Consider the following 13,135-nt stretch of genomic DNA (forward strand, 5'->3'; position numbering starts at 1 on the left):
CACTTGCTCTACCCTTCTCAATATCATCCCATGTTTATTCCCTTGCTTGTTTTCCCTCCTCAAATGCATTATCTGTTACTCTTCCAGATTGAATTCCATTAATCACTTTTCTGCTCTCTCAACCAAGCCATCAACATAATTCTGGAGTTGACAGTTATTCTCTTCACCATCAACTACACAATTTTGTATCTTCTGCAAATTTCCCAATCATGTCTCTAAATTTGAGTCGAAATTATTTATATTTAAAGCAAAAAGCAAGATCCCAACATTGGGTCTAATGGAATGCGCCGAAACATCTATCCACCACTACTCTTTGCTACTTTTGGATCCAGCTTACCACCTTCCCCTCTTTCCCATTGAATTTTACTTTTCTGACCAGTCTGTGAAATGCCTTGCTAAAATCCATGTAGACAACATCTACTACACTAACCTTATCAATCCTCCTTGTTACTTGCTCAAAATTTCAATTAAGCTAGCAAGACATGTTCTTCTCCCTAATAAAACCATGACAATTATCTCAAATCAATCTGTGCCTTTCTAAGTGGCAGCTGCTCTGGTCTCTCAGAATCAATTCCAATAGTATGCCCACCAACAAATCATGATTACTTATAGATTTATTGGTGCTCCTTAGTTTAAATTACTTAGCATCCCCTTCTTCCTCTGTACTTCAATGCCCCTCTCATCGAATTCTTATTTAGCACAATGACCCAATGCTGCATCCATCAAACTGTGTGAGCATCCTGAGAAGGGAAAAGCTATTGAAAAGCAACAGAGTGACACTAACAGAACTACATTCTTAGACAACTGCTAAAATAAGAGTATTGAATTGATTTTAAACGTAACTGAAATCAGAATCTTACCATTAGTTGTGTCATTCTTCATTATCTATGTTTTTCTGATGATTTATGAGTATGACTATTAAGAAAAACAGCAAATCTACATTACTTGTGCAGACTTTCTAATACAAAATAGATGTTGTTCTGAACCCTGTATAAGTGCTATAAATTGTTTCCATCAGACCATGGAACATGCCTGACCCTTTTAGAAAGTTGACAATTCAAATCTATACAAGGTATCTGCATTGTATAACATGTGGTTAGCTTTACTGATTTTATATGATAGACAATATTCAAAGGGCATTAATTTTACACAAAAATGTTCAATCTAATTTTCAGTTAGAAATTTGTATGTTTCAATTGTCATGATCAATAAAAAGGATATTGTTTTTTGTCTTCTTTCAGCCCTCCACCCTCGCGCTTCTCTTTTTTCTCTCCTTTATCATGTCTGGATTCCTATAAGATGTAACAATTAAGAAAATAAAATGTGTTACATGTTGAACAGATCTAGATCACACTAATTGCATTCCTCTAAGGGAGAAACAAAACATTTCACCACAAGCAAAATTGTTTTTCTGTAAACAAACAGATCCAACAATGCCACTGAGACAGTTTAACGTTTGCGAGCCTGCAATTCTTCCAAGTTTTGCTCATGTAGTTCAGCACAGCTATTCTGCATCGTTTCCAAGACTACCAGAGTTTTGCAGTTAGTGTTCCACTTTATCTCTTCTATTCAGTATCGCCACAGGATTCCACCAACAGCTCACAATGTTCCAGCTCTGCTCACTCCATGCTAGCACCTCATGTATGATGGTAAAAATGTAAAACATAACCTACTTTCACAGAAAATTAGGCAACTTGCCAATGTGTCACCAGATTAAAAATGCTCTTTTGTTATGAAGCATCATTTTAATCCTACATCTTGGACTTGGCGATTGGTTATGCAGCCCAGGGAAGGGCGAGGGAACAAATTCGAGTGGGTGAGTTAAGCTGGAACACAGGATGGGATTTCGTAAATCAGAGGAACTTGAGCCAAAGGTGGAAAACTCAATGGGGCAGAACAAGCACAGCTGGAACATGCACAGAGACAAACAAACGAGGGTCTAAGAAACAAATTCGCACCATTCAAACTGGATTGCAATTCCACCTCCTTTCCTAATATCTATTTTATCCATGATAAAGCTGCAATCAACTTTAGACTCACTCATTGAGAAATTAATACAACTACGCTTAGTATGCCGACAGGTACATAACTTGAACTTGCTTTGCCCATTATAGGCATACAATTGCATATATGCCTAGCTCACATAAAATTCATACAACATGAAAAGTGGAAAATAAAATTTAACATCAAGACTGGATCAAAAACTGATGCCTGCCTTCAAAAAGGCTTTGTAAATTTCTCTTACGTCTGACTTCCATTTTCATTTCTGCTCTATGGTCAATTAGCAAGGATATAAAAACTTACATCAACAGTACTATACCTTTTTGCTTGTTGTTGAACTTTTTTCCATTTTTTCTAATTTGATGGAATCATTTTTATCCCTGTCTTTACCAGAGCTAGATTTTGAACTCTTATTTTTCTCCTTTTCCTTCTCATTTGAGCGTGGGGAATCTGCTGGGCTTGCACTTTTACTCCTTTTTCCAGAGCCACCTGTTAAATAAACATTGAATCCTCATTTCTTTTTGCAGTACACAAAAAATGGACAAAAAGTCATACTGCTGCGAGGCTTGCTTCAACTAACATTCTTGCCTCGAGTCAGAAGGTAACAGATTCAAATCCCGCTCCAGATACTTGAGCACATAATGTGGGACGTCACTTCTGTGCAATACTGATGGGCTACTGCACAGTTGGAGATGTCAATAAACCAATGATTTAAGGCCCTCAGGCTTGCTTAAAATACCAAAGAGAGTAGTCAAGATTGCCTGATATCTTGAACTCCATAAAACAATATCTGCTCATTATCCTACTACTGTCACATTTTCTTCTATTGTAACAATAACATCACATAATATTGCCTACCAATTTAATGTACTGATTTGACTCTCACTCATTTTAATGTACCTTGTTTATTATGAGGTCTAATTGAGGAGCAGAGAGATAAATTAGTCACTAAAGCTCAGAAGATTTTCTGTAAACCAACATAACCAGCCATAAGTTCAGTTTAATTCCCTGTAAATTATTCTTTGAATGTTAATTTAAAATAATTTTGAGGTTCTACTGGACAGTTTCTTTTAAATCTTAGAACATTCCCCAAGCATGTTTTCTTCAAGAATAAAATTTATGAGGAGAAATGGGATTACAGGTTATAAAGAAAAATTTAATAAATTATTGAACACGATTAACAGCATGTCATTCAGGAAATGTCATTATCTGAAAGAAGTTTCATCTATCCTGCATCTCTGTATAGAACTCACATATGTTGCCTTTACTGAATGTTTACTATTTTTAGATGGCAATATAACAGACTGGGTTAGATTTGGGTAATGGGGCCAGGTTAAGATTTGCTACAACACACAACTGTTTGGACATAATTAGCAGAGACAAGCTGAGCTTAGACCATGGTAAGAGAGAGAGAGAGATGCTAGGTATTTTATAAACTTCATGTGACTTTGACCATGTTAAAAAAGAACAAGTTTACAGATTAACCAAATGTCAACAAGTGCACCGTTTAGAGATGATATTTATTCATTTCAATTTATTTCAGTCAACTAAATATTAAAATTAGAGACGAATGGGAGCTAGCCCTCTTCATCGCATGTGCAGAGCAAAATATTAGCTGAATTGAGCTGATTACTGCATGCAATTATTCACATGGTCAACAAGTTAAAAACCACAACTCAGTCAAAAATTCATTACTTGCACTCTATGCAACCACGGTCCACATATTTAACTCTGCTTTCTCTGACCTATAACTAGCTCACAATGCCCTGCACCTAAATTTCAAAACTATATTTCTAATTTGTAAATCCATTCATGGATTTACTTTGTTCCATCCATGCAACCTTCTCTAGTCCTGCATTCGTACCTACAGCCCTTGACTGTATGATATTGAATACAGCTCTCTCAGTCTGCTTTGCCATCAGAGGCTGAATCCTCCTCATGTCCAAACACTGAAAGCACTCGACCTTTCAACTCCACTGTAAAAAGCCTCCTCAAGATCCAATACATTAAACATGCTTGAATTCTGACATCTGTTGTCCTGTACATACGTAGAAGATAAATCCAGCTAAGGAAAAAAAACAATGAGATGAGTAAGGATGCCTATATCAAAATGCTTGGCCTATTTAAGGAACAGGAAGGTTCTAAATCAGAGCACAAACGCTATGTGAATTTCATGCAAACTAGCCGATAAACATTTGTAATCGTCAACTGTTCAAGACCTGCATGTAGGAGTTGATGGGAATGGGTGGAGCATCAACTGACATTATTAATCCAGGACGCTAGACCTATTTTTGAGAGTTCTATATCATTAAATAAATTTCCCAGCCGTTTTCTAAATGGTTACTTAGGAATCACTATACAAACTCAGCTCGCCCTACTGGAAATTTCATTGTTGGTTGGCAAGGGGTGATAGAAAGCAGAATGCCCAGTCAAATCTTAATTTTAACAGATGAACCTTTTAAAAAAGGAATCTTGACACCTAAGATTTCTCTTTCAACTCCTAGGAAAGGAGCTGGAACAAGCAATCAACTGTAACGCCCTCTTGTCCAATCTATTACCGTAGTAGAGCTTCCAGCTGCTTTAGTATATATGCTGGAACTTCTTTTTAAACCATTTCTCTTTCTCTATTTAAAAGCCTTCAAAAAAGTTATTGGACCATACCTTTGGTCACATCACCTAATTCTCCCATGTAAATTCATTGTCCATTTTCATTTCACTGTTCAGCACTCTGGTCCATTTTTCGATGTTGAAACAATAGGAAGCTTGCTGTACTCACTCCACTGTTGACTCATTCAGACACCCTGGGTCTGTTAAACTGTGTTTGAAATTTGAACAGCAACAAAAAATTAGCACTTACCTGTCCCATTTTCATCTTTACGCCTTTTTGATTCTTGTATGTTCTCTCGATCACTGTTTGAATGATCCTGGGGGGAGGGGAAGATAAAAATCTCTAACTGGGAATAATTAAAAAAAGATTTAAGAGGAAACCCCAATCTGAGCATATTTGTAGATCTCAGATAATTTAAGATCTACCTGATAGATCAATCAAATTAAACGTACAATATGCATATCTATTAATACAAAAGCTTCTTCAAACATTAAGCATAGCCCAAGACAAAAACCAGAAAAAAGCAAGAACACTCAACACAACTGGTATCATCTCTATGTAAGTATGAAAGTAACAGATTTGCACTAACTGAGATGCTGCTGTCAGCAGAAACCTACAAGCTGCAAAACATGAATCAGGTTTGTCTCGCATCTGCTTTTTCAAGCTTTTTTCTCTTACCCTTTTGCGATCTTTTCTTTCTTTTTCTTCTTTCTTTTCCCTCTCTCTTGATCGATCCCTCAACTTCTCCACCTCTTTCTTCTCCACCTCCCTTTCTTTACTCTTTGACTGTGTGCCTGTACTATGGTTGGTGTGATGAGGGCTATGGTGCTGTTGAAAATGATGCAATGCATACTTATGATCACAATGTCTCAACTGAATTAAATGGCATTCCATTAAGGTCAAATGAAACGTTTTGTTTTAATACTGAGACAATTTCAGTGCAGAATACATTTGCTTGTTAGCCATCTTTAGATTATAAACACACCTCTGTAAACCAAAGCAATTCCAATCAGGTCTGCATCCAAAATCTTTAAAGTATGAAGGAGGGAATAAAGGTAGTTCTAAACCATTTTAGAGATGAGTGTAAAATTCAATAAGAATAATGAAATTGCAATTGATAACTCATAATCAGCTAGTTAAAAATAAACCAAGTTTTTTTTTCTAATCAAGGCTAAAATCTGTGAAAAAGAACTTCACTTTGATCTTAAATCAAAGCAATTTATTAAGCTGCCAAAGACAGTGGCACAAAGTTGTCCCAGCCGCAACCAAATCTACTGAAAACCAAAGAATAAACATTAAGTTTCACAGCACATCCTACCAATTAGCATGTTTTTTTCAATATAGTGTTATTAATTTTTACTTGTCCCTACACCCGGCAGTATTGAGTACAAATCCAAACTCCCAGTAGTAGTTTTTAATGCAGTAGGTTATTAGAAAGATTACTCAAACTGACTCAGGAAATTTCTGATTAAATATCTATTAAAAGGCGAAAGGGTCCTCATGCTGATTATAAGCTTTTTGAACTGCAATGTGCATCAGGTAACCAAAGGCAAATTCTATATTTATTATATGGCATGCCAATAATTTTTACATGTTCTGGGGATCACATTGATTTTCACCAGAATAATGAACTGCAGCATCCCTGATAAAATATTGAAAACCTATAGCTATTTTCAGAAGACTTATCATGAGTTCACTGCAAACGTAAATGCAGCAATTCAAGCTACAATACTCCATTTCTATATTATTACACTTTAAAAAACTAAAACAATATATTTGATATTGGTTTATAAGTAACAAACCTCAGTACATGTTAACCCAGAAGAAATTGTAACTATTCAGATTTATGAAGTACATACTTTGCCCAGGGGGCCATTCTTTGAGAGTTCAAGCAGTGTTGGCAGGATGTCTGATCACAAAAGTCATCACAGCTATGCCAGCCCAATTCTCTCTACCATGTAACCAGGCATACTTTTCCCTTTCCTAGCCTGAGGGCATGGTGGGGGAAGGGAGGAAAATGTGAACCCAACTGTTGGGCCCTGTATCAATTCATCAAATGCAGTGCAGACAGAGAACCGAAATGGAAATCTTACAGTTACCATGGCTTAAAAGTACATCATGTGTTGTCCACTGCAGATAGAGGAAAAATCTGGTATGTAAGCATCTAAAATCAAAGCTCAAGGTGAACAGAAGCTGAAGAAATAAACAAATTAAATTTCACTAAACAGCAATGTACTCTTGTGTCTTCATCCCCTTTGTATTGCATACTGTACAAACACAAACAAATGAGAATTTCATTAAAGCACAATTTACATACAAGATTTATATACCAAATATGTTTCCAATATCAAACTCAATGAAAAATTAAGGAAGCGTTGATATTTATGCTGCAACCAAGACACAGTGAGCAAAAACTTCTTGCAACTGATTTGACTGAAACGATTGCTTTCAAACATGCACTGTAGCAAAATCAGTTTCAGCATCCTGTTCGCCCCAAGTTGTATTTCATACCCTACATATCCTATTCATTACCAAAATTGCTTCAACTCAGCTCTGGAATATGCCTCACATATGCTCTCTACCCCATATTTACAATAACAAAAAAGTTTGCTTTGTCACTTCCAGTTCTATTTTAACAAGATCTTCCTTACCAACTGTGATTCTCCATAATCAATTCCAACTTGTCCAAAATACAGTCACTTGCATTTTGTCCTGCAGCAAATCCCACTTGTGCTCTCACAAATTAATACTGCCTACCAATCCCACAAAACAATAAATTTAAAATCTTCAAATCTGCTTGTGCACATTGCTTTGGCATCCATGAGGTGCTGTGGGTGATCAGCAGAATTGCACTCAATCACAATCTGCAATTTAATGGGCTGGCATATCTCTCACTCGACCATCACCAAGGACCAAGCCAGGGATCAAACCTCATTCAATGTGTGCAGGAGAGCATGCCAAGAGCATCACCAGCCAAACCTAAAAATGTGGTGCCAAATTGGTGAAGTTACAATACAGGACTAAATGCATGCGATAGAGCAAAGTGATTGCACAACCAATGGATCAGATCAAAACTCTTGTCCTACCACATCCAGTAATGAATTGTGAACAATTAAAAAACTGCAGCAATATTGCTGGAGTCCAGCATATGAATGCAAATGACAAGACTGAAACATTTGCAATCATCTTCAACCAGAAGTGCCAAATGGATAATCCAGTTTGGACTCCTCCCAAGATCCTCATAAGCTCATATGCCAATCTTCAGCCAATGTGATTCACTCTAAGTGACATCAGATAATAACTGAAAATACTGATACAACAAAGGTTATGGGCTCTGGCCATCATTCTGAATACTTTTGCTTTGGAATTAGCCGCCATTTTGATTCCAGTACAGCCAGAACATTGGCATCATCCCAACATTGAAGTAAGTTCTCCAGGAATGCCACTGCCACAAAAGGTAGGACAAGTCCATCCTGATCAATTACCATCCCATCAGTTTAAACTCAAAGTGATGAACGTGCTACTGACACTGGTATCAAACAACATTTAAATCAGCAATGACCTGCTCACTGATGATCAGTTTAGGTCCCACTGGGGCACATGGTTCCAGATATCATCACTGCCTTGGTGCAAACATGGCTAAAAGAGCTGAACTCCAGACACATGAGAGAGTGACTGCCCCCAACATCAAGGCAGCATTGACAGAGTATAGTATCAAGGAGCCCTAGCAAAATTGAACACAATGAGGGCCGGGGAAAATTCGTCACTGGTTGGAGCCACATCAATACAAAGGTTGATTATCGAAGACCTATCATCTCAGCCCCAGGATATAAGACTAGCTGTTCCTTACGGTAATGCATAGGCCCAACTATCTTCAGTTATTTCATCAATGACCTTCCCTCCAAAGTAAGGTCAAAAGTAGAGATATTCACTGGAAATCAGGTCTGGGCTTGTAAAAATCAGGTCTGGGCTTGTAAATGGCAATAAACATTTGTACCATCTAAGTGGCAGGCAATAATCAACTTCAACAAGATAACCTAATCATCACTCCTTGACATTCAATGTCATTACCATAGCTGAATCCTGTGATTTATCATCGACTAGCAACTGAACTGTGCAAACCTTATAAATATTGGTAGGGGTATTGAATTTAGGAGTCGCAGCGTCATGTTGCAACTGTACACAACTCTGGTGCGGCCGCACTTGGAGTACTGTGTGCAGTTCTGGTCCCCACATTACAGGAAGGATGTGGAGGCTTTGGAGAGGGTGCAGAGGAGGTTTACCAGGATGTTGCCTGGTATGGAGGGGAGGTCCTATGAGGAGAGACTGAGGGATTTGGGGTTGTTTTCGCTGGAAAGGCGGCGGCTAAGAGGGGATCTTATTGAAATATATAAGATGATTAGAGGTTTAGATAGGGTGGACAGTGATAGCCTTTTTCCTCGGATGGAGAAAGCTAGCACGAGGGGGCATGGCTTTAAATTAAGGGGGGGTAGTTATAGGACGGATGTCAGGGGTAGGTTCTTTATCCAGAGGGTGGTGAGGGATTGGAATGCCCTGCCTGCTGCGGTTGTAAATGCGCCTAGTTTGGGGGCGTTTAAGAGATCCGTGGATAGGTTTATGGACGAAAAGGGATTGGTTTAGGTTAGTGGGTCATTGTTTTTTAACTGGTCGGCACAACATTGTGGGCCGAAGGGCCTGTTCTGCGCTGTAATGTTCTATGTTCTATTGTGGCCACATGTGCAGGTCAGAAGCTGGGAAGTCTGTGCCGAGTAACTCAGCTCCCGATTCCCTGAAGTCTGCCAACCATTTACATGGCACAACTCTCCACACTGCAGCAATTTGTTGAGAATCCTCCGTGATCGCTATCATCAAGAAGGACAAGGATGACACACAAGAATTACACTAACTGCAAATTTTGCTACAAACCACATACCAGTATGGCTTGGAACCATTTTCGTTCATTGTGGTTGAATCAAAAACCAGAATTCCCTTCTTAACAGCATCATCATGTGTGTACCTACACCACACAAACTGCAGCAGTTCAAGATGGTGGCTCACCACAACTTTCTCAAGGAAAATTCAGGTAGGGCACAACGTTTACTTTGCCATTGATACTCATGAATAAAATATAAACACACGACCTTGTCCTCGGGCATCACGGCATCCTTACAAATCAACACTGGTTATCCATCCTTCAAAATAATGATTATAAATCCTCAAATTTATCCATGCACGTTACCAAATTCCCAATGGCAACCTAATATTGGCTTATATCCTCTGAGCATATCCTTAAACCTTCTATCCATGGTCACCCAGCACTCTTCTCATTTTAGACCAGGAACTGCAACAAAGCCTACATCTGCCCAATTTTTCAAACATGTTTTACCGCACCCTTCTCATCTCAACGCCTTTAAAAAAAAACCGAAAAGACTACATTCTTATCAATTCTGAAATGACATTGATCCAATTACTTGAAATAGTTATTATTGTGACAGAGATAAATGCAGCAAGCTATCTGAGCTCAGGAAGCCCCTAAAAACTCAAGTAACTGGCATGTATAAAGCATCTTTAGTAATAATAGAAACCACAAAGTGTGTCACAGGAGCACTGGCAAATGAAAACTTGACACAGAACAACTAAAGGGAATATTAAGACAGGTCAAAGAGGTAGGTTTCAAGAAGCATCTTAACACAAGAGAGGTAGAGAGGTGAAGAGGTTGAAGTGTACATGACACAGTCACGAATGGCGAAGCAATTAAAATTGGGATACATGAGAAGTCAGGACTCAGAGCAGAGAGATTTCATAGGGTTACAGGATTGAAGGAGACTACAGAGCTAGGGAAGGGTGAGGTCTTTCAACTTTAAAATCCAAGGCATTGCTGGAATGGGGAGCAATGTAGATCAGTGAACACAGAGCCCTTGGATGACCAGGGTGTGTTGTTATTTAGGATCTGAGTAGCAGAAATTTGGTTCAGCTCAAGTTTATGAAAACTGAAAGGTCAGCCAGAAGATGATTGGAACAGTCAAGTTGTAAAATTTAAAAAGAGGGCATGACGTGGATTCTAACAGCAGATAAATGGAAGCAGAGGCAGAAAATGCTGCTGAGGAGCTTGTTCTGGGCTTGGAGTGATTCATGGTTGGAAACTTATCTCAGGGTCAGAGTCCAAATTGTGAAAGGTCTGGTTGAGAGAATGGGATGGAATTGATAACTAACAAATGGAGTATATGGTAGGGAATGGAGTATATGGTAGGGAATGAAGACAATAACTCTGGTCTTTGAATTTAGTTGGAATTGATTTCAACTGACCAGCACTGGATGTCAGACAAGCAGTGTGACAAAATATCAACAGTGGAGGAGTTGAGAGGGGTAGTGGGAATGTAGGGCTGTTTGTCACTAAGATACATGCAAACTATGATTGTGCATTTTTGATGATGCTGCTCAGGATTAAAAAAGTTGAAACTGTTTTTGATGCCATTGCTTGAAGTAGGAAGGTCAGTTATGGTACTGAGAAAACTCCCTACCTATATGATGGAATGGGTTCTGTTACGTATTCAGCAAGCTGATAAAGTCTCATTTAACATCTCATCTGAACAATGTTCCTTAAATAATTCAACACTGCACTGAAGTGCCAACTCAGATTGTAAATCCAAATTGTAGATTTGGGAGTGGAATCTATAATTTATAGCTTCAGTAATAACTGTACTGCTAATTAAGTCAAGCAAGCTCAGATCTTTATCTTAAAAGCTACCTTCTCAGTTCCCCTGCCATCATAACCCAACATCCATTTAAAAAAATGCTCTGCAAAGTTTTTACTTCTGTCAGAGCAGGCATGGTTTTAGGAAAAAGAAATTAAATTTGACAAATTTCTTGGAGTGTTTTTGAGGATGTAACTAGTAGGGTGGATAAAGCGGAACCAGTAAACGGATTTCCAAAACGACATTCAAATAAGATGTCACACAAGATAAAGGCATAAGGAGTTGTGGGGAGACGAAGCTGATCCAGTATTCTTAAATCGGCTTTCACTGGCATGTTATAAGAGACCCATGTCTCGGTAGCTCTATATCATACAATCATGAGTGTATTATTTCATCTGATTATATAGCTGTAATTGAAACAAGCTTGTTTGCGGGGTCAGGGAGGGAGGAAACAACTCCAGGGATCGGTCAGTCCCACTGATGCTGCAAATGCACTTCATCAATTCCCCCTCAATAGTGATAGTCCAAGAACAGGGTGCACCACCTTTTCATTCAGGAAAATCCTCTATCTTGGACTTGAAATACTCACATAGTCTGTAATATCCCGTAGTAGAAATAACAAACAAAGACTCCCAGGAAGCAGGACAGCAGCCTCAGCTTCTCGCTGGGGACTTTCTCCGTGGAGAACTTGGCCGCCTCACCCAACATCTCTGGCTCCCTGGCACAACCCTGGCCAGTCCCATTATTTCCCGGGCCTCCCGACTGGGCCAGAACAGCGGTCTGAACATAAACCCACAGCCTCACAGTGCAAACTGCAACCTGTCAATCCCTTTTGACTTTTGGATATTTCTTTAAAAGAAAAATAAAAGAAGTTTCTGTGATGCCTCTCTGAATGGGGAGAAATAACTGATTTGACTGCTTCCCTGATTGAAGATGTCTTGCAGTGATGGTTGGAGTTTGTTGCAAGGGCACATGTGCAGGAGTGCTGACAGTGAGGGCAGACTTGCATACTTCACGCAGTGGCACATCAGTTGAAAACTACTGCGCTACTCTGGTGCCTGGGGCTTATAGCCTGAAGCGTGCCACTCCATATCAAGTGTGGCTGACCAGAATTTCTCCCTATCTTACCACAACCATTTGTGCGTTTGGAAGAATTTGCATGTCAGCACTCAATCTGTTTGACCGGGTTATGAACGCACCTTCCTTAGTTATTGATCCTGGAGTGGAACTTCTGGTTCACAGACAGGGATGTTAGCCACTGTGCCAGAAGACAGCCATCTTAGTACTCTGTTGAAGTTTAAACCAGGGAGTGAATATAAGCCTTGGCACTTCTGTCACAGTGAAATTTACACTGATGCCCATTCTTCGCAACCAGATTACAAGATCCCAGGAAATAGCTAAGAAAATTCAATTTGAACTATTTGTACTCCATACTGTAGCCAGCATTCAGTGAGAATGCTCTGTCAAGCGGTTAATGGCAATTGGCATCATTTATGCATAAATGAGGCAGCAAAGTCAGACAAGGATTAAACGTGCAGTTAAAAGCTAATATCCAAAAGTTGGTGTCTGTGCTGGACTGATAGTTAAATGATTATATTTATGAAAACGACACCTGCCTCATATGCACTGAATATTATAAAGTTGCTGTACTTACACATTGCTTACAAATTAAACTTGTTGCAGATATTTCTGGATAGCAATTACAAGCACAAGTCTCCTTTTTAATACTGTGATGTGTTAATGGCTGCTAATTAGTTCATTTTCGATGCCAAAGAGCCTATGTAATATTTAGGCTTTCAAAATCAGCAAAATTTAAAATGTCAAATGTAAA

At 38.8% G+C, this 13,135-nt stretch overlaps 1 protein-coding gene across 2 annotated transcripts in view; it reads right to left on the reverse strand.

Annotated features, from left to right (window-relative positions):
• Positions 1-13,135, reverse strand: part of thoc2 (THO complex 2) — a 133,255-nt gene that overhangs the window by 4,579 nt on the left and 115,541 nt on the right. The window contains exons 34-38 of one of the 2 annotated variants that reach the window (XM_080187410.1): positions 5,288-5,437; positions 4,859-4,925; positions 2,321-2,490; positions 1,222-1,292; positions 861-909 (exon numbers count right to left, since the gene is read on the reverse strand). In XM_080187410.1, the coding sequence (XP_080043536.1) occupies positions 882-909; positions 1,222-1,292; positions 2,321-2,490; positions 4,859-4,925; positions 5,288-5,437 (486 nt within the window). In that variant the 3' untranslated portion in view covers positions 861-881. Of the gene's footprint in view, positions 1-860; positions 910-1,221; positions 1,293-2,320; positions 2,491-4,858; positions 4,926-5,287; positions 5,438-13,135 lie in introns of those variants that run through there. The other variant, XR_013886515.1, reaches the window with a different exon arrangement.

This window comes from Carcharhinus amblyrhynchos, chromosome 4 (genome assembly GCF_965287045.1).
Source record: "Carcharhinus amblyrhynchos chromosome 4, sCarAmb.v2.hapA, whole genome shotgun sequence".
NCBI classification, from domain to species: Eukaryota; Metazoa; Chordata; class Chondrichthyes; order Carcharhiniformes; family Carcharhinidae; genus Carcharhinus; species Carcharhinus amblyrhynchos.